This window comes from Anarhichas minor, unplaced genomic scaffold (genome assembly GCF_050575085.1).
Source record: "Anarhichas minor isolate MPS153535 unplaced genomic scaffold, ASM5057508v1 ptg000029l, whole genome shotgun sequence".
Taxonomy (NCBI): Eukaryota; Metazoa; Chordata; class Actinopteri; order Perciformes; family Anarhichadidae; genus Anarhichas; species Anarhichas minor.
This window is the reverse complement of record NW_027466475.1, coordinates 1,921,583-1,943,178: the sequence shown is the minus strand read 5'-3', so window position 1 is coordinate 1,943,178 and position 21,596 is coordinate 1,921,583. Positions and strand designations below refer to the sequence as shown.

The 21,596-nt window shown below is 38.9% G+C and overlaps 2 protein-coding genes across 2 annotated transcripts; both read right to left on the bottom strand.

Annotated features, from left to right (window-relative positions):
* Window positions 1–5,683: 5,683 nt before the first annotated feature.
* LOC142964022 (homeobox protein Hox-D9b-like) lies at window positions 5,684–8,309 on the bottom strand. The gene is made up of 2 exons (XM_076104120.1): window positions 7,592–8,309; window positions 5,684–5,928 (listed from the first exon to the last, which is right to left on the bottom strand). Exons 1-2 carry the CDS (start codon window positions 8,307–8,309, stop codon window positions 5,684–5,686), a joined length of 963 nt encoding a protein of 320 aa, XP_075960235.1.
* A 5,181-nt stretch (window positions 8,310–13,490) lies between these two features.
* LOC142964039 (homeobox protein Hox-D11b-like) lies at window positions 13,491–16,142 on the bottom strand. Its single transcript, XM_076104158.1, has 3 exons — window positions 15,215–16,142; window positions 13,903–14,044; window positions 13,491–13,584 (listed from the first exon to the last, which is right to left on the bottom strand). Exons 1-3 carry the CDS (start codon window positions 15,900–15,902, stop codon window positions 13,491–13,493), a joined length of 924 nt encoding a protein of 307 aa, XP_075960273.1. The 5' UTR covers window positions 15,903–16,142.
* Window positions 16,143–21,596: the final 5,454 nt, after the last annotated feature.

Here is a 21,596-nt window from a genome sequence, read left to right as displayed (position 1 = left end):
AGAATAAAAGTTTACCTTTGTCTCTTTGCAGCTCTTAAAGGTTGGGGATCAGCATGAGGCAGGTTTAAGTGACTGCAGAGAGAGTTTTATTTTGAAAAGCAAAGTGGAAGTAGAATCACACCCTTCTGACTGCAGTAATGCAGTGACGTAAACTACTGTGATTGTGTTTCTCATTCATGTTACTCTGCTGTCTAAATTCAAACTGAATTAATAAAAACGAGCATCACCTCTCAATCACGGAAATATTATTTAATAATAAACTGAATGACCCTTTCCCTTTACCCCATGTCTCCAAAGGAGGGAGCTTTGAATAATTTAATAAAAATCATTATAATCTAAAAGGCATTGTGGGCTATTTCCTTAAAAGCTGATATTTCAGACTCGTTTTTTTCTGAAAGTAGCTCATGTTTAATGTTTAATCTTAATCTGCAACCAACATCCATAAAATAGGCTGAATGTCATGAAGTATAGTACATGCATTTGAAAATACTTAATTTATTCCATTTAATTGACCCGGTGGATTCATGTCACCCTTCAGTCTGTTACATGCTGAAAAGTTCCGCTTCTCCTGAGATTTGAAGTCCAGAGAGAGTTCCTTTTCCCACTTTCACCACAGAACCACTGCGGCAACTCGCTGCAGCTCAAGAGGTGCAACACCTCCACCCAGCGGACAGAGTCAGTCATTACACCAACAGGCAGCAGCGTTTTTAGATGGTTGTTAGTGTTTTTGTCATATCTCACGTGGTGCTTTATTCTATATTTCCATTTGTTCCTAATGACATTGTTTTCTGTTGTTATTAGTGTTTTTTAAAGAAATCTCATAGAATGGGCTCGTGGACCCCAGTCAAAAGCACCCAGTAGCAGTTTAAATAAACACAATAGATGAGATATTTGCATTGGGTGCTGATTTAAAGTCCCACACTATCAGGGGGGAAGGAGCTCTCTGAAGGAGACAGACACTATTTTTCTTTTTATGCAATCTGCAAATTAACTAACTTGTTTTTTGGTCTAATTATTACATAACTAATCATGTTTTGAGAAGAAAGAATTTGACATTTTCTGGGATGCTGGTTGTTTCTTATATTAGTCTTTAAATATGTTGATCGGATGAAGAGTAAACGTCTTCATCCTAAATCAGTTACAGTTCCACATTATTTGAAGAGAAACGAAACGAGGCTTGTATCGTCACCTTAAAGAATAGAAGATTATTCATATCAGTATTTATTTACTGTTACTACCACAACTCCCACATGTGCGACAAAAGCACGCTGCATGAATCCTTTTTCTAAATAATCATTTAGCCTGAACCGGTGACTCACTTCTGTTATTTTATATTGTGAATTCACGTTATGTTACTGCAGACGTTTTATTGGGAACAACAGTTCATCATGAGCAATAATTTCAACATTACTTATCGCCCTGTTTTATTTCTGCAGCACAATAACTGTTAAAGCGCGTGTTTCGGTCATTATTCACCTTTTCTTTGCCACGTTTCACTGTGTTTGGGCGTTTAATTTATTTCTTATTTAGTTGTTATTAAATGTAAACTGAAATGTGAAGGATTCATTTGCAGAAAGAGATACATTATTCATTACCAACACCAGTTTGATTGATACTTTTGGAGCACAAAAAGGAAAATAATGGAAAGGAACTGAGAAATGTTTTGTTTTTGCAGATACACACTTCATTAGTATTTTCCAGCGTTCTTGTCTTCCTCCGCTTTCATATCCTTAATATGAAGCTGTAATAACTCTCACGCAGGCGTTTTAATTTGGAAAATGAGACGAGGGGGTCATTTTGTACGACTTCATATTAATTAATAAGAAAACAGAAAATGAATTAAAAGTCCATTCATTGTAGTAAATCGTGTTATTGAGGATTGAGTTTATTATGTTGTTCAAAGACAAAAAACATTTAATTAATTCTCCGGTAATCCGGGTTTTACATTAGAGACCACCGATACAATAATCTGAGTTCTGCTGGAAGAAGAAATAACTGAATCCAGACTGAAGCTCTTCTCAGACATAATGAAACGTGCTGTGTTTTTGGGGGTCTCGCGGTGTGTAGAAATGTGATTGCATGCTGTCTGGGTCTCATCTGCAGACAATGACTTTAACATTTAGAAGGACAGTTGAGGCTCCAAGGCAGGAAAGGGTGTCCCAATAAAACCATATAGTCCCGATGGCTGTCTGGGCTAAATGACTTTATGGTGCCTCTCTCTCTCTCTGTGTCTTGAGTTGGGGTGAGGAAGGGGGGTGAGGAGGGGAGAAAGTCACGTTTATTCTCCAAATGCATGCTGTTGGTTTATGACCCTGCAGTAGGATGACTGTATATGGCCGCCATAAAGGAGGGAAGCTGCGAGGCGCTGCGCTGACTTTGACGAAACAAGGAGGCCGAAATGTCTCTCTGCGGACCGGGACTCAGACGACATACCTGAGAGCAGCCAAACACCTTGACGTTGGGATAATATAATCATCATGGTATTGGTCTGTAATCCGATTAAACGTCGAGTACATGAGATAACTGGCTCTGCTTTCCTCGTGTGGGATCAGACCATAATAACGGAGGAGAACAGGACTACGTTTACTTTAACAAGCATAGTTTTAGTGCAGTTGTGTTCACGTGGTTCATATTTCATACAAAAATAGCAACATTTTATTAAACAAAACATTACAATATACTATATACAATATATACTTTTATATTTATATTTTATTCTATTATTCTATAATCAAACGATTGGCTGCAAACAAATATGTAGTAGTAGTAGTAGTGGTAGTGGTAGTAGTATTTTGTGTTTTTATACAAAATATAAACATTTGAGACAAAAAATATAAATAACATTACAAGTTTAGCCTAATTTTATCATGATAATCTAACCAAACAATTGGCTACAAAACATAATATGTATTATAATATGTATTATAATATATATTATTAATGTAGTATGATTACTATTGTTATTATTATCATTAATAGTAGTTGTAGTATTTTATGTTGGTCCATTTCACACGAAATATATAATGCAAAAATTGCAATTACCAATTCAACTGTAATTGTATTACATCTATAATAATCGAACTGAATATTTATCATTATAATTACGTCTCGTGGTAGTAGGTTGTTAGCCTATTTTCACGTAATTCTGAACAGGTACCTTAATAAACCGCACGGATAAATCTACAACTATCAGCTAAAGTATTCATGTAAATATGAATAAAACCTTAAACCCGATGTGGCCCAGATGACCAATCCATTGCGTCACATCAGGAGAAGAATAAAAACAGAGAAAGCGCTTCATTAAACAACGATGATGTCATCCGACTTTTATTCCACTGAAGCAAATCCTCGCGAGCAGCACACTCGGCCTAAATGAGAGCAGATGAGGGGCTCTGTCACCGCCGCTGTAGGCTAACATAGCCTGTCGTGTTTGTCCTTTTCTCCCAGAGAGAATGTGTTCTGATTGAGTCCGTCTCATCCTCGTGAAAAACAAACAAAAAACCCCACTTCCAAAATACTGATATCCCATAATATTCCTGTAATAACTTGACTTGATGTTGTCGTACATTCAAAAATGGAGGTTGTGCGTGGTTTCTGTGTGTAAAACGTCTCACTGTGTGTGTGCGTGTGTGTGTGTGTGTGTGTGTGTGTAGAGCAACATAGACATTAACAACAGATATACATATAGCAACAACACAGCAACAACAATAACAACAAATAGGCCCCATTAAGGCGATATACATGCACAGTTTATAAAAACAAAGAAACAAGGAAGCTCATTGATGAACCAAAGGTTGAACAGCCCCTCCGGGTGACTATTTTTAGGGGGGACTGGTTGGTTGTAACACAGAGAATTGCTCCAATCAGGAGCAAACACAGTGGTTATCTGTGTGCAGGCCTCCTTCCTGGTGTTGTAGTGTTTTTTAATAATGAGCCTTTTTGTTTATTTCATAGTTAAAATATTGTTTCTGTATTAAAATTACAAGCTGAGTAATAATCCATAAGGTTATGGACACGAATTGTCAAAAGTGTTTTTTCGTGTCGCTCAGCACGAAGACAATGCCAATGAAAAGTCAATTAGAATCCTTTTTTATTAATTGCATGCAGCTAGTGGAGTAGTATTAAATATTGAGAACACCACTTATGGGCGGGTCAAACAAACACAGGACTGTGACCACGTGACCATTGTGCGACGCCTTTGTAAACCTAGCTAAGTGTTTTTTGTTGCCTGAACTTAACTATACGTATTTATATTATTAAGCCTAACCTTGATGTGTTCCCTGAACCTTACTGGTGTTGTTGCCTGAACCTAACTTTCCTTTTGTAGCGTAATGTCGTCCCCGAGCAAGAAGTTCTGGCGAGCGACACGGAAAAAGAAAACGTGTGTTCTTGTACACGAAACCGATCGATTTAATTTTGTGACTATTTCACAAACTGCTGTGAGACTGTGTTGGAAAGACACAAGGAAGAGTAGCAATACTACAAAGTAAAAATACTCAGATTCAAGTAGAAGTCCTGCATTCAAAATCATACTTCAGTAAAAGTGTTAGCATCAATATTTATTATATTTCATCACCTTAATGTCACAGCTGGTAAAGGAAGAGCTCATTTTGATTACTTTATATACTGCTGGGTATATTAACCTGTAATAATAATAATATATTAATACTTATTACTTTACTTATCTTTATTTCAATCATCTAAATCAGCAAAGTAACTAAAATGTTAAAATACATGTAGCAAGTACAATACTTTCCTCTGAAATGTAGCAGAGTAGAAGTAGCCGAAAATGAAAATACTCAAGTAGAGTACAATACCTCTGGTTTGTACTTAAGTACACAGTACTTGAGTAAATGTACTTAGTTACTTTCCACAAAACGTTTCACATGTAATGATTTCATGTGGTTCTCACACGTGTGATGTTATTTTCATGTATTTCACAATATAATGTGAAGTATGTGTAATAAAATGTAATATGTTGTGTGAACCAGCAGCACATTGACAGGAAGTCCTGCGTTGTGTCCTAAAATAACACTGAACATGCAGATCAGCTTCAATTTAAAGGTGAATCTTTTCTTGATTTTAAAATACTTAGGTTTTTAGGTTTCTCTTACCACAAGTGTTTTTCTTTATGTTGATTCCAAATAAACACTATTTCAGGCCACAGCAGATGAAGCACAGTCACGTCTGGCACACCGAAAATCAGCTTTTATGAGGACAAAAGTTTCAGCATTAAATCATAAAACGATATTCGTACTTTGGCAGAAAGCAGACCATTTCTGTGGAGTCAAGTATGTGTCAAGTCGTTTTCTTGGGACATGTGAGATATACAGCCTCAACAAAAACAGATGCGTCGTAAAAACAGCAAACTCTTTGATATCAACTATGGTTTTTTTATATATTCAATTTATGGGTCTTTCTGTAAATTTGAGCGTTGTATTCTGAGGAATATTTTGTGTTACAACACATCCTGGTCCCCCCCCTGCACATCCCCCCCCACTGCAGTTTTCCAAGGGCAGCCATGTTGGCTTCACAAGCCGTTGCTTAGTAACAGCTGCTCGTGCCAACTGGTGTTAAAAGATGTTGGGGCATCTTGGTGCACTGCGTTTTCTTTTATCAGCTATAATCTCACCACATCCTCACCTATATCCTGGAGAGAGAGAGAGAGAGAGAACAAAATCCATCATTCATTCACACCCCTCCTCTCTCTGATCATCAGCTTCTTCATCTTCATCCGTCTGTTCTGGAACCAGATCTTGACCTGTCTCTCTGTCAAATTTAAGAGTCCCGCCACCTCCAGGCGCCGGTCCCTGGTCAGGTACATGTTGAAGAGGAACTCCTTCTCCAGCTCCAGGGTCTGGTGTTTGGTGTACGGACACCTCTTCTTCCGGGTGGACTTGGCGTACATCCAGCTAGCTGCTGGGTTTTCTGCAGAAGAAGACACAGGGTGGCGTAGATGTTTTTACTTTTAACCGCACACCAGCTGCTGCTGCTTGTGTGTGTGTGTGTGTGTGTGTGTGTGTGTGTGTGTGTGTGTGTGTGTGTGTGTGTGTGTGTGTAAGGAGTTCAAAGACTGACATAAAAATCAGAAGAAAAAAAATATTCACAGGAACAACTTTTATGAGCTTGCAACTTTTGGCTCATTCGAAAAAGCAACAATCTCACTCGCTCAAACACAGCTCCATAAATACAGACGGTTTGATTATTTTCCTTTTTTTAAACTATATTACTCCTTTTAGCAAAGCTACAACAGTTTCATCAGGGCTGTTTATGCCTTAATTTTACCTTTCCTTCATTTTAATAATTTAACATAACGTGTCATTATGTAAAAATGTATTTGTGGTTAGTCATGTAGCTGTAAACCTGAAAACAAAGATGAAAATGTATTTTGGGAGGACAGCTGCAATAAAAACAGCAGAGTACCCAATAAAGTGTAAATCTCTGTTTGGTCAAAAAGCCAAACTCAGTTAAACTGCGGTGGGTGAACGGTATTTGAACCTTTTGACTGATCTGAAATAATTTACTGGCCACTTAAAAAGAAAAGTAAAGACAGCCAGACAGTGCTGTGAAAACTATCAGACGGGCAGACAGCCACAGAGCAACAAGTATTTGGGCTTTGGGTTGGCAGCCGTACACTCACACCTCACAGAGGACATCTTTGCTCACTTTGTTCGACACACATGTCCTGAAAACTTTTATTTACCAACAAGTAGAACTCTTAGATTAAAACCTGGACATTTCAAATGTTTCAAACCTAATTTTCTGGCAAGCTAGTGGAAGTTCATATTTCATTTTACATCAATTTTAACAATAAACCAACAGCCTATATGTACAGAAAGTTACAAGGCAATGCCAGGAATACAACTTTGCAAAGAAAAACTGTAAAAATCTAATACAATGTATAATTGTTATTATCTTTATTATTATTATTATTATTGGCCCAGACATTTTATTTAGCCCAACGTGTTCCTTTGTCATTTTAGTTTATTTTAATTCAAGCTTTTTAAAAGTACTTTTGTGCATCTTAAGTAAAAAATATTACTATTACAAAACGATTTCTTTGTGGTTGAGGCGTGCTGCATGAAGCCTGCAGGCTAAACAGTAAAGGCCCTATAAATGATTAAGGTCGTTTTGGATAGACATGCTCATACACCATACAGTCTAAAGTATACATGTGTATATATTTATGTTTATGCTCAATAAGCTCGTGCATGAATTGCAAGAAAAATAGAATAACTCATCATTCTACTTCCTGCACAAATCTGAAGAGAGAAACGCAGCGGAAGCTTTACCTGTTTTCTCTTTGGCGACAAATTGTTAAATAACAGCAATAGCACCTTCATTATTGTAATGGACAATAAAGTTTTATATTTGACCGTTTACAAGACATTTATAGGGCTATAAAAGTCACACACACTTACTTACTTAGGCCACATTCTCGCTCTCTGTCACACACTCGCAACAACACGCACACACACACACACACACACACACACACACACACACACACACACACACACACACCTGTGTATCGCCACCTCTTAAACGCTAATCAACATTCCTGAGGTTGGTAGCTTGTATCTGTCTTTACCCGGGTCAATCTTTGTTTTTCTCTCCTCGTCCTCCTTTTTGGGCTCCGGCTTCCGTCCCAGCTCCTCCACCGTCCCGAGCCGCTCGAGGACCACCTCGGTCGGGCTGGCGAAGCTGGCATCCGCGGGGCTGTCGCGCGAAGGCGGCGGTGGCGGAGGCGAACTCTCGGGTTTGACCGCCTCGTACCTCGGGCTCGGATCGGAGAGGTCACCCTGAGCGGGGACACACCCGGGAAACCCGGCCGAGGCGTGTGACAGCGAGGTCTCCGAGGTGGGGGTCGCCCCCTCCCAGCAGCGGACGAACCTGCTGTCGGAAGCGACCGCGGAAGGTGCGAGGTGCTCGGCATGGGTCTGCGTCTGCGGGCCGTAGTATGGGTGGTGGTGGTGGTGGTGGTGTTGGTGGCTCAGGAGGTGGTGTGGGTGAAAAAGGCCGGGGATGGAGGCGCCGGGGGTGGACTGCAGCTGCGGAGAGGAGGGCGAAGGAGAAGTCGAGGTGTTCACCCAGGGAGAAAAGCCATTTAAGCTCGCTTGTTTGTTGGAAAAATGCGAAAAATCCGGAATGTGTGAGCCGGGGGTCCCCTCCTCCTCCTCCTCCTCCGCTCTCCGGGCTGGCTTCGTGCAGCCGGCCGTCGAACCCTGCAAGCCTCCCGGGATGAAATGTGCCCCGTACGGCTCCTCAGTCTGGAGCCCCATCATGGAATAATAATTCGTTAGCGACATGTTTATTTTATGATTTCAATAAAAAGACACTTAAGTGCGACTGTAAAACGTTAGATGGGGCCGGTATAGTGGCTTACATCCTCCCCTAAAATGGTAGTATTTTTTTTCCCTTGCCCATACCTTCGTCTCGGCTGCCCATTGGTTACACCGCAGATCACATGGTTAGACTGTATTTACCCAGCATAGGAAATAAATCTTAGCATTCTTTTGTGCTCAGAAACGTGATAATAGGGCCTCTAGCCTGGCTGCCAGATGGGCCTGAATGTAGCAGACATAGGCCAAGCTTTTTAAATCTCTGTACTTGTAACACCGTTTTACAAGTCGAATAAAAAGTAGCAGGGAGTCCTTTACAAGCCTGTTTGAAGTGTGTGCGTGCGTGCGTGTGTGTATGTGTGTGTGTGTGTGTGTGTGTGTGTGTGGTATTACACTTTAGGTGCTTCTGCCAAACCACTTTCTTCATGCAAAATTAAAGCTTATAATTAGTGACAAAATCACGTTTTTGTGGCATCAACGTAACGGGATTGAGATTCAGAGGACAGGTTGCTTTTGGATGTTTTATTTGTTTGGAGAAGCGGTTTTCTTATATTATTCTGATATTACAATGAAAATATTGTGAATTTCTTGCAAAATTACCGTCGAATTTTGGCGGCGCAACGTGAGCTTTCTTTTAATTGCTGCCTTTAATTGGATCTCGTTTCCGCAACCTGTTATTTGATTATTTTAAAGCTGTTATTTATTTACTTAATTACTTAATTACTTACTCTCTAACAGCCTACTCATTAGCCTAATTCAACAATTATTTTTGGCAGCTTTGCAAAGCTGCATGCGTTATATATATTTTTATACATGAGTTTGTTAGGCTATTTCTTTTTCTTTGGATGTTTTGTTCCACACGTTTTGCGAGTTATACTTTTTAATAAAAACTGAAGGATGACGTGCGTTTTAAGATATATAAATAATTTAACAACCCCTTGGATTATCTTAAAAAATGCATCTTCATTAAGGTGAAATCAGGGCTGTTTTTCTCTCCTATACATAATTGACATTTATAAAGAGACATAGTATAGATACTATGTAGATATATATTTTTTTTTTTCTTCAAATGAACCAGTGGTTATTAACAATTCAAGATCTACATATTATAAAATTAGATTATCAGTGTGGGGGCGTGGTTTAAAGACACAGAAGGAACTGCTGCAACATGTTCTAACATAGACCTTGATCGCTGTCTCTTGTGCACCTGTAGCGCCATCTGCTGGCTAGATGAGTTTAAACTATGTGCAAACCGCAGGGAGTCCTAAACTGTATAATGCAAGATTAGATACTTCAACAGGCGGGTACTTTACATCCTTTTTATTATTATGTAGTATTCGGTATAAGCCCTGTCAACTGGTCCCAGTAATAAAATGAAGAAACACGTGAATCAGCGCTTATAATTTAATTTAGCTGGACCGTTGAGGATTGAGGGCAGAGGGACATTACTGCAATAAATTCCTCTAGATGGCAGTAACATCATAACTGCTCTGGTGGAGGAGATCTGTCTGTCTGTCTGTCTGTCTGTCTGTCTGTCTGTCTGCCTGTCTGTCTGTCTGCCTGTCTGTCTGTCTGTCTGTCTGTCTGTCTGTCTGTCTGCCTGTCTGTCTGTCTGTCTGTCTGCCTGTCTGTCTGTCTGTCTGTCTGTCTGTCTGTCTGTCTGCCTGTCTGTCTGTCTGTCTGTCTGTCTGTCTGCCTGTCTGTCTGTCTGTCTGTCTGTCTGCCTGTCTGTCTGTCTGTCTGTCTGTCTGTCTGTCTGTCTGTCTGTCTGTCTGCCCGCCTGTCTGTAAATGTGTGTGTATATATGTATGTGTGTATATATATATCTATATAGATCTATGTGTGTGTGTGGATATATATATATATATATATATATATAAACACTGAAAATATATATATATATATATATATATATATATGTGTCTGTATATATGTGTATATGTGTATGTTTATATATATATATATATACAGTATATATGAGTGTATATATCTATATATATATGTTTATATATGTGTATCATTTATGTATCTGTTTTAATTTGAGCTTACTTATGTTTTATCTTAGTGTCGGTGGCTGAAACGTTTGCGTTTGCTGACGCATCGTGCAACATATTTCTCCTCCATCTGGAATGAAATGTGCTTCATAAACAAGCGTTGTTATTATTGCAACAACAACTTCTGTTCGTGGTACCGACTGTTTATTTCAGCTGGCAGGAATATAACTACTGCTACAAATCTCAAGACAACTACTACTGCGATATGCTGCCACTTCTTCTCTTTCCAACAATATTGTTGCTAAAATACCACTTATTCTGCTACATATACTATTACTGCTGATGACACCTCTATAACTGCTCCTACTACTTTTTGCACTACAATAACTGTTTGTGCTTAAACTACAAGTTGTGTTTCCAGGCCTACTTTCAGTTGTATGTGATTACTGTCATCACATTATCCATTTCTTTAAGATTGTAACGGCTCCATGCTTGGCAATAATAGGAATATAAATAAATCCGTTTGAAACATGCCTGTGTTGGTTAAATACTAATAAAAAGTAGTTTGAACTAAAGGCATTCAACCAATGACCTACAATAAACCCAAACACAATCTCTCCTTTCATCTCCTTGTCTTTCTTTTTTTATGTCACACACACACACACACACACACACACACACACACACACAGCCGCGCTCTCACACAGACTGAGTGAATGCGTGAGACAAAGAGAATGAGAGGGACAGCAGACGGTCTGTATTGCCCCAATAAAAAGCCTTTACGTGGAGGAAATGGTGGTTGTGACGGTGTGGTGTGTTGTGGTTGTTTTGCGGTTCAAGGTTCATCTGCAGCCTTGGACTCACTGTGTGTATCCGCTGTCTGGGTCCAGAAATGCACGACAAAAGAGGCTATTTACTACTTTCACCAGTTTTCTTTGATAGTTTCACTCAAACTGTATATCAATGGGACCTGGGGCAGCAGCTACCTGCTGAATAATCTGCTTTTTAGTTGTTTGAGTTTACGATTCAGGGCATCATCCAACTAACATGAGAGCCTAATTTAATTGAGCTTCTGGGAATGCCTTTTTTTGGTGCAGAAGTGATCACACATGTTTCATTTTATTGCTGTATAAAAAGCATTCAGACAACATCCTGTGAATGGTTTTACACTGTAGCATTTAAAATAGCTAGTAGTTTGTGTAGCTGTTCTCTGATTTCATAAGACATTTTATTTTACAGAGCAAATTTGAAAAGCGTTGACTGGTTTGTGTAAGAGGTGGTGTTTATAATTCACAATCAGACTAAATCTCACCTCTAAATACTGCATTGGTTTGCCTTTTTAAAATTAGAAATGCATTTAAAACTTTGACATGAAATCAAGGATCACACACTCCTGGAAAAAGTCCCTCAAAGCTTTTTCAAAACAAACAAACAGTTCCTCTTATCGAGATGTTGTAGCAAACATTTTTTATTACATTGTCTTTATTACAAGTGTACATGTATTGATATATACAACATGAATATAATGACATCCAAATGTTGCAGTAAGGCAAGAAAACACTTGGAACAAAAGCAGAAGATCGAGGCTCGTTGATTGTCTTTGTCACATTTAACTCATCACACAACACAACATGATTGAACTCATATTGATTTCTTCATGCAGTCACTTTCAATACTAACAATATCAAGCCGGTATCAGAATGATGAGTTTAGATTGTCTTTGCTTGCCTAAAATGATTATATTTACATGTTAAATTAGATGTTTTTTGAGGAATAAGTATATTGCCATTATTTACATTTTAATCATAAACAAAGTCACGTGGACATTAAGAGGATTTATAATTCAAAAATCAATACAGATAGAAGGATACCTAATATAACACATATTAGATTGTCAGCAGGTGAACATTAAAACACACAACAATCAAAAATGTGAAATCCAAAACACGAGGCTCCACAGACGATTATTTGAGGTTTCACGATATTTCGTTTTTTGTTGTTGTTTTTAAGGAAAATGATAAAGAATGTATGTCCTCGTGTTTTAACGGACAGGAGGGACCGACCGGCAGAGAGAAGGTTCATTTCTTCACAATAACACATGTGACTTTAGAGAGACGGCTCTGGATGTGTTTGTGCTCTAGAAGAACTCAGGAAGGAACTGGATTTATGTCTTTATTCGTTTGTTTGTATCTTTATTTTTGACTATTTTAAGGCGAGACACTACAGGCAAAAACATTGCTTCTTTTTTTGTTATACACCGGTTCATTTTGGGTCATTTTGATTCCATTACAAGTGATCTTTAAGACTAGTGGAAAGAAAACATCCAAAATACACATTAAGGGGGTTTACTTTACTACTGTTTGCGTCTGTAGATTTCTCCTAAATTCACCAAAAGTTACCATTACATAATCCCTCATTTGCATATTTAAACATCACTTTTCAGAAAACTTGTAAAGCAAGAATAATCATCTTAATGTGAGTAATGAAGTGGTGAAGTTTCATGGTGATATCTATGAGGTCATGTTGTGACCCTGTTCACCTGTAGAGTCTCTAAATGTCTGTAATGTAACTAAATGTCTCTTTAAAGGACGTTTCCTCTAAATGAGTTTGTTCTCAGACTCTGATCCAGAAATCTCCACTTCAGCAGCTCTTACATTCACCAAACTTTAGTCTTTCATTCCTCTCTGTGTGCTGAAGGTTAACACAGAGGGGTTTGTTCATATATCATTCATAGCCTGATTTATACAACATCTTATTACTAAAACATGGCCAAAATGGATTTTTAATGGCTGCTGACAGTATTTTCAGATTTATTGAGGGATACAAAGAGATATCCAAAACTCCCTCTTTCGAAACCTTTGACTCTAATATGTCAACAAAATGAAAGAAGAATTTGGAACTTGGCTTTATCAAATGGATGCAAATGAGCACATGTTTGCTAAAATAATGGATCATTTGCACATTTAACATTTTCAGAAAACTTGTAATACAAAAAACAATTGTCTTAATGTTCGTATTCAATGGGGAATTTTCATGGTGACATCTTAGATGCATTCAGTCTCCTCCTGGTTGGAATAATGCAGAGCTGTCACACAGGTTGTGCACGGCGTTAGAAGAAAAACTCTCTCTTACTTCTTTCTCCCTCCTCTGTCCATCAGAACAAGTGATATCCTGCGTGGTACAGCAGTGTCTCACTCTTCAGCTTCTTCTCTTTAATTCTTCTGTTCTGGAACCAGATCTTCACCTGCCTGGATCAGCAAAGGAACAGAAACATGCTTGATGTATTTGTGCTAGAGGGTATTTTAGCAGAATATTCATAGGGATGATCATCACATACATTTTTTTTGATTGATATCAATTCATTTGCCAAATATTTTCTTGATTTTATAGTCAGTGAAAATGCCAATCTAAACTTCTCAGACATCTTGAAATGTGTGATGAACAGTCCAAAACCCAAAGATATTGAGTTGTGGCCCTCGGCCCAGCAGATCTGTCAAATGTAAGTCAGTGAATCAGCGCAGACTAAAATAAATCATGATTAAAGGAATACTGCAACATGCACGCACCGCTCTGACAGACGCAGAAGGCTGGACAGCTGCACGCGTCTGCCCTTGTTGATGTAGACGTTGAATAGAAACTCTCTCTCCAGCTCTCTGATCTGCTGCTTGGAGTAAGGACATCGCTTCTTCCTCCTCACAGGGGGCTCTGCTGGAGAGAGAGGGAGAGAGGGGGAGAATGATATAGAGGAAAAGGGCTGTGACAAAGAAATATGACAACAAACAAAAAATACACAAGAATCGTAATCTCATTTTAGAGTGTGTCTGGAACATTATTAATGTAATGCAACACTGTTGTGAATGGTGCAACAACTTTTACATTCATTGTATAAGTTGGAGATTAATTTTCCTGAAATTACTTTTAATTTTGAATTAAAGTTGAATGTCAAGGTCTAAGTCAAAACAGTGAGTTCAAGAAGTTAACATGAACTTAAGAATGTTGTAATGAAGTCTAGAATTAAAGCTCTCATGACAAGTTACTGTTTGCGTTTGTAGATCTGTTCTAGATCTTGTTCGTCACAGGCAAATGTAGGCCCACGTGCACGGTTAGTAGCCCACGTGACTGTTTGCTCTTTCAACAACCAACAACCTTCAGCTGGAGGTGTAACAATTGCCAACAAATGGAGAGAATATTGAATAATAACTAATTGTATTGATGGAAATAGATAAATAATCACATCTATAGGCAAATTTAAAATAATAGTTCACATGAAAAATATGATTTTTAAACGTATAAACATTCAACAGTCTCTAACTATTTGATTATATTGTTGTATTAAATACATTCAGGTGTTAGAAATGTAGCGTAAAAAGAAAGTAGAATATAAAAGTATAGGATCCATTTTTTGTGTTATTGTTAATACATTTAGTACCCATAGCTGTATTTTGAAAAGAAGAACCTGGTCTAATATTAGACTTAATAAACACATATTATCAGCCTACACAACAATTAAACAAACACATAAATATCAGAGTTAAGTAATAGTCTATTTTCTGACAAAATGTCAATAATTAGATGACTCTTCTTGGCTCCATGTTTGGGCCTCTTCCGGTTCTTGCAAACATTTTCATTCAGTTTATCCAAAAATACTTATGTTAAAGAACATGGAGGTAGTAGGTTGGAAGATAAATACATTATAATACCTATGCATCATTATGATGTTATTGAAACACGATGATATCAGTTGAAGGCCGACACATCTCTCTGTATATACGTGATCGCACGTGGGGGTTTTCAAAACTTTCAAAAATCTCAGTTAGGAATTATACTTTCTCTCTATTTTTATTCTTGCAATCATTGCCTTGTATGACTTCCACTTACCCGGGGAATAGTCTCCTCCACTGCCGCTGGATGACGGCGCATCCTCCTCGTCCTCCTTCCCGGCCCGTGGTGACTCTGACCCCGCCCTCACCTTGCTGCTCCCCCCGGAGTGACAGCTCGTCTGCGGGGCCCGATTTGTCTCTTTCTGCCGTTGGCTCCCGGGTGTAATCTTCGCTCTCGGGTCCACTCTCTCCTCCGCGTGCTCCAAAAACTGGTCGAAAATTGGCGGCAGGACTCTGGTGCGTCCTGCCGGGAAGAGGAGCTCTGAGTCCGGATTGAACGCCGCGTATCCACCGGGGAAACCCCGCGGGTCTCCGGGAAACGCAGGTGCGTGAAAACGTGCACCGGAGGCGCCGTAAACAGCTCCACCGTACAGAAAGTCTTGGTTGAGCATCGTCTCAGGCGAGGATCGTAGTCCCCGGTACTCGTGATGAACGGCATCCCCCGGCAAACGGACGCAGGACGGCGGCGCAGAGGTGATGGGACGCTCCGCCCGGTGGAGAGTCCATTTCCACGGAGGAGGATACTGCTGCCGCGGCTCGTGGTGACAGCAGCCCCGGCAGTCGGACAGTCGTCTCGCCGAAGCGGTGCTCTGGTCCAGCAGAGCGGCGCCGCTCTCCGTTAAAAACGGCGAAGTGATGGAGCCAAAGTCCGACTGTGACGGATAGGTGCAGCTTGGTAAATACATGGACAATTTCAAATACTTAAAAAACCCTCTAACAGGGTGTGGTTTGGCCTGAGAATCAACAAAACCTACAATGAACAGGGTAATAATGTATAGGCTACCCCCTTCTCTCAATCCACATGGGGGCAAATGAGTTGTTTCAACTCTGTAATTATAATCAATTAATATCTCTGCATCGTGACCCAAGCCCTGGAGGTTAAAACAAAGAAACTGGAATATTGTAAAAAATTAAAAAAAGCCTTTTTCCACATATCTTCATTCCCGCCCACTGAAACCATGCCCTCTCAATACCCTTCTGCAAAGTGAGGAGAACCGAGTCTTTGACCTTGAGCCTGCCCCGAACTGGATCTGCTTTGGCATGCATTCATTGTCATGAGACCTCTTGGATATTTTTCAACTTGTAAAACCCCACCCCGATGTTCAGAGCAAGTTTTCTTCGAATAAGGAGCACAGACGATTCTTAGCAGCTGTACTTCAAAGCCCATTTTGGATATTTAGGAGGCTCACTTTAGAGCCCTTTAAATTTTTTTCTTTTATCCCCATCCTGTCTCGTGAGGTCCAGACTGAGACAAAAGAAGCATTCACACTAAACGGGGATTGGTGAAGATAAGATCTTATCCTAGATCTTTTATTTAACCACAGTGGGGACATTTGCATGATTACAGCAGCAAAGTGGATAGTGCAACAAGAGACATCAGTAGGACAAAACAAACAAAGAAACAAGTATAAATAGTCAAACAGTAAAGGACAAAAACAACAAAAGCTAAAAATACAATATAATCAGATTGAGTGGTTGGATACACATTATTGCACATGAAGCATCAATCCCTAATTTTATTTAAAGAATAAAGTCAGGTATTCTAGTGTTGTTAACAATAACAGGTACAGTACAGCATATTTGAAGGGAAAATGTTTATTTTACTCACAAGATATTTACGGTTCAATAAATCTGACTTTTTGCTGACCGCATGACATGTGTTGAACATCTTTTAAATTTGTGCATTTGCCTAAACATTAAAATGATTTTCATCCTTGCAAGAAATGTTGCAATTTTGATTTTAAAACTTGTATAAAACTAATATGCATTTACATTATCAGCTCAGTATTTTGCAAACTATCACTTCAACTCTAACAGATCTTTTTTTCTTCTTAAAGAGAATACGTTTTTACTTTATTGGTGCTTTTGCATCATGATAACCAACAACTTATTGTTAATTTTCCTTTTTAATATATGCAACACCTCACTAACTCTACTGAAGCTTTCCAACTCTACAACTTCAGACTTTAGTCTCAGATAAATCTGATGAATGAAAATATATCAAGGGAAATATCATCAATATATCTTGTTTGCAAAATAAGCAATAATAGCAACCGGTGGTGCACGAATAGCAGTTAATTGTATAGTAACATAGCAGCAGATACATTAACAGCAGTAAGTTAACTTGTGACCCATCACCCTCCATCGATAATTACTGCCTAAGAGTACTAGTTGTTTTAGAAGTAGTACCAGCACTACTGGTAGTAAACCAGTGGTTGGCAGCAGTTAAGTAACAGTATTAGTCGAGCAGTCGTGTCGTGTCCTTATGAAGTAAGAGCTCTGTAAAAAGAAACCCCTGTAATGTGTCGGGGCTTTCCCAGTTATTGCTCAGTAAAGATATGTGTCTAATCAAAAGATGTTTCCTATTTTATGCATTCACTCGTCATGAGGACATCTCACTGAGACACAGTGTGTTGTTCTGAAGAGAGGTCGCTAAAGCTTAAACGCCCACAGTGACGTCTGTTCTTTTCTTTTGAACTTCTGGGTTTTACTTTATACGAGCATATAATATAATATAATAGGTTGGATTCTGACACGCAGCTGATCACATCAAAGTGCTGCTGAATATAGATGTGACGGGAATAATTTCTCAATTACTTCTTAACACACACATTCATAAGCTCAAGTAAAGACCATTTGATGCCACAAAAAAAAAATATTTATTGATAAACAAGATTTAAACTCACAATCCAGCAAAACAGAAGGATGGCAAAGGCCAACCAACAAACTCAGCCTGAACCCAGACCTTCAGAGACCACAGCAACTTTAAATACACCAAAACCTGAAAACAGCTCAAAACCATAATCGTGCTCTCTCCCTCATCTTGTAGTCTGTAGCCCGCTCAGGTCCATTACTTCATTAGGCTCTGGAGACAGAAGACAGAGGGAACGCTACCAGAGAGGCGTCTGGCTGACTGCCTTTCTGTCAGCGTGACTGTTGAAAGAATAGAAAACAGAAATTTCTTGCGTGTAAAAAGCAGAACAAATACTCCTTTCTTTGCATGCGCAAAATCTGCTTTTAAAAAAGGTACTTATATCACATCCAGATATTAAAACACACGTACATAAAACACACACACACACACACACACACACACACACACACACACAAAGCAGCTACATTAAAAGGAGCACCAGGTACTCGATAGTGAGGACTGAATGAAGGTTAAATAAATAGGAATAAAAGGCTGAGTGCTGAGGAAGCAAGCTGCTGGCTTCAGAAAGAAGACGCCGTAAAATATCTTAATGAAGGACAACAGGGATAAACGATTTGGGACAAACGAAGAAAAGGCCCCGAAGTATGTAGGAGATGTAAATCACAGCCTGAGAGTGGCTTTTTTTCATTTGTTCACACCACTGTCATGAAATATAATGCTAATTGTCAGCATGTATGTTAGCTTTGAATGATAGTTAAGATATATGTATAAATAACAAGAGGAACATTTTTCATAGAAGACATTTTGACAATCCACAGTTCAAATAAGAGAAGCGCATGCTGTAAAGAATAAAATGGTGAATGAATTTCATTCGGCGGCTTCAGTTTTCAGGGTCCTGCTTCAGTTTGTTGTCTCTCACACTTTCACACCGTCATGGTTTACTGGGACGATTAAGAATGGAGCCATCGTTAATGGTGCTAATAACACCTGTGTCTGCTGTGGAAAATACCAATAATTCTTATTTGCTAATATCGCCAACACAGTCTCACGACAGTTGGTGAAATAATGTATGAAATGCAGTCTATTGGTTTTGTGTAACTTTTTTTTTCAGGAAGACATTATGTTAAAAACAGAAAGTTAGGTTGAGGCAACAAAACTACATAATTAGGTTTAGGAAAACTGTGACAAATGTTAGGTTGAGGCAACAAAACCCCAACCATAAAACCCACAACATGGTGTCTGTGTTTGTTGGACTCATCCACTTCCCCTCACGCCCACCATGAGAGGTCTTTTTGGAAATTAAATACTTTGTCTCTTGGTCAGACTGTTGCTTAGTCACGTGGATGCATTAAATGTGTGTCTCCACCACGAATAAGGATCTTAATTGACTTTCCATTGGCATCATTTTTCATCCAGGGCGACACAAAAAGACCAGAACATTTATTTTTCAATATTCACAAAAACCAAAATGGCATTTCGTGACTATTTCACAACCTGCCGTGATACATGGGCTGTGCTGACGTTCATGTGTCTCTGCAGGTGTCTCTGCAGGTGTCTCTGCAGGTGGGCAGCTGCACTTGAGACGTCTCAGTCTTTGTCACAGGATATGTGTTTGGGCAGTTTCTCTCACTACACAGGTGTTCAGATGCCTCTCTGACCAAGAGGGCTGTGCAATGCACATTGAACAGTTACTGCAGTTTATGTGCATTGTTTACACCAACAGATACTCAGTGGTTTTGTGTCTGGTTACATCCCATACGTTTGGACGATGTGACTTATAACCTGCAGTAAATTAGTACTTTTCTGTGAACATTTAAGTCATTTTGAAGAAACTAATGTAGCCCTAAAATGTGCATTATGGCTTTAAGTCATCACAAATAGGCTAAAACTGGAAAGCCCTTTGGTCTAAAGCAATATAAAAACCTTAAAGGTGTGTGGAGATTAAATTGTATAATAAATATTTATGTCTAATTAAAAGATTTTTGCTATTTAATGCTCAACAGCTAAATTAAATTAAACGCAATGAGGAGAAAAAAAACGAACGAATTATCTTAAGTGAGCTTTGTGCTTTTATGTTTGGTTAGGCAACACTGGCGTCACAGACGACAACGAACAGAAATAACGAACGAAGCTCATAGTTTAAAGTGAAATCACGTGTTCTGCCATAATGACCTGGAGTCAGTTCAGTAGTGGATCTGAATCGATTAACAAATGGGATTTAGACCAAAGATATTGTGCTGATAGTGTGGTCTCATTGGGCTTTAAAACACCGGAAATGTCGAAACAGAAACCAGAAATATGAAACAAACTCTAGAAGGCTGACAGTGAGAGGTTTCTTAAGGACACCACTGAATCTCACAGCAGCAGCATTAACGTTATTTAAGTGTGAAGTCCTGCATCTAATAGTTTCCCTATTTTCACGTATAAACATGTTAATTATCAAATTAACATCAGTTAACTCTCATCTCTGCGCGCTGTAAATAAATACATAATGTGGAAATAATTAAACTATTGTAAATAGGTCAAAAAGCAGCATGTAAACTATTTCGTTTCTTTATTTGTTTCTTTATTCTCCTTAATAACCCTTGTTTAGGGCTTGCTTCTAAAAGGTATCACATGCTTGTAATAACATTTTATAGCTCACCGGTTTTCTTTTTACTCCATTTAAAGTAAATGTGTTGTGCATTAAAATGCAATGCAGTTGCGTTCCATTGAGTGAAAGTGCAGCACAGCAAGTATCACAATTAGTGCGTTGAAATGTGAACAAAAAGAAACTAAAGAGAGCAAAGGAAGTCAAGGACAGAAACACATAAACAAACACGTGTTTTCAGCGGTGATTGAAGGTGAATTACTGAGCAGCGGGATGTGCAGCTGTGCAAAAAGAAGCCAGCAGAAGTGGAGGCTTACCTTGTTGTGGATGAGAGGCCGAGCAGCAGCAGCAGCAGCGAGTCGTGCGTCGGCGTGAACATTTGTCCTCAAGCAGGTGTCTCCTTTTCTCTGCCAGACAACACACTGACCGGTCGGTCCAATAAAAGGGTCTAAACCCCCCAAAGTGAAGTGTCTTTGAACCGTGTGCCGTTCAGTCAGCAGACAGCAAATGGTGGCAATGCGGGACCTCTGTCATCCTCACTGGGAAGACCTAGTGGGAGGCAATATCAATCTTAAATCAAACCGTGGGGAAATTATTAAAATCACAACTAAGAGATTAAAATAGCACAGGTTTCCTGCTGTGCTTCATTTATTATACGATACTATGTTTTTAATTAAACCGAATTTCACTTTCACTTTTGCTGCACAACGAAACCTGCTGATATTACAGTTCTACGTGTATTTTTAGAACAGCCTGGGTCTCGTGTGCAAATCAACAAATTCATCCGAGCTTTCTTATAATCGCAAGGCTTTTCAAAATAAGATACATATAAAGTAAATGTGTTAATTATCTTGCCTTAATCAAAGATGATGTGATTACTGTTTAGTGTGACTTTGCAAAATCCATTTGTCCCAGGCCACTACTTACACACACACACACACACACACACACACACACACACACACACACACACACACACACATTAGGGCCTACTTTTTTGGAAGAGTTGTATAAAGATTAAAAAAGGTCCCCACATTTCATTTAGTATCTTAGTATTTAATTTATTACGGATTAATGAAACGGAAATAACATCAGCATCAAGATTACTCATCGGTTATTCTACACATAATGTGT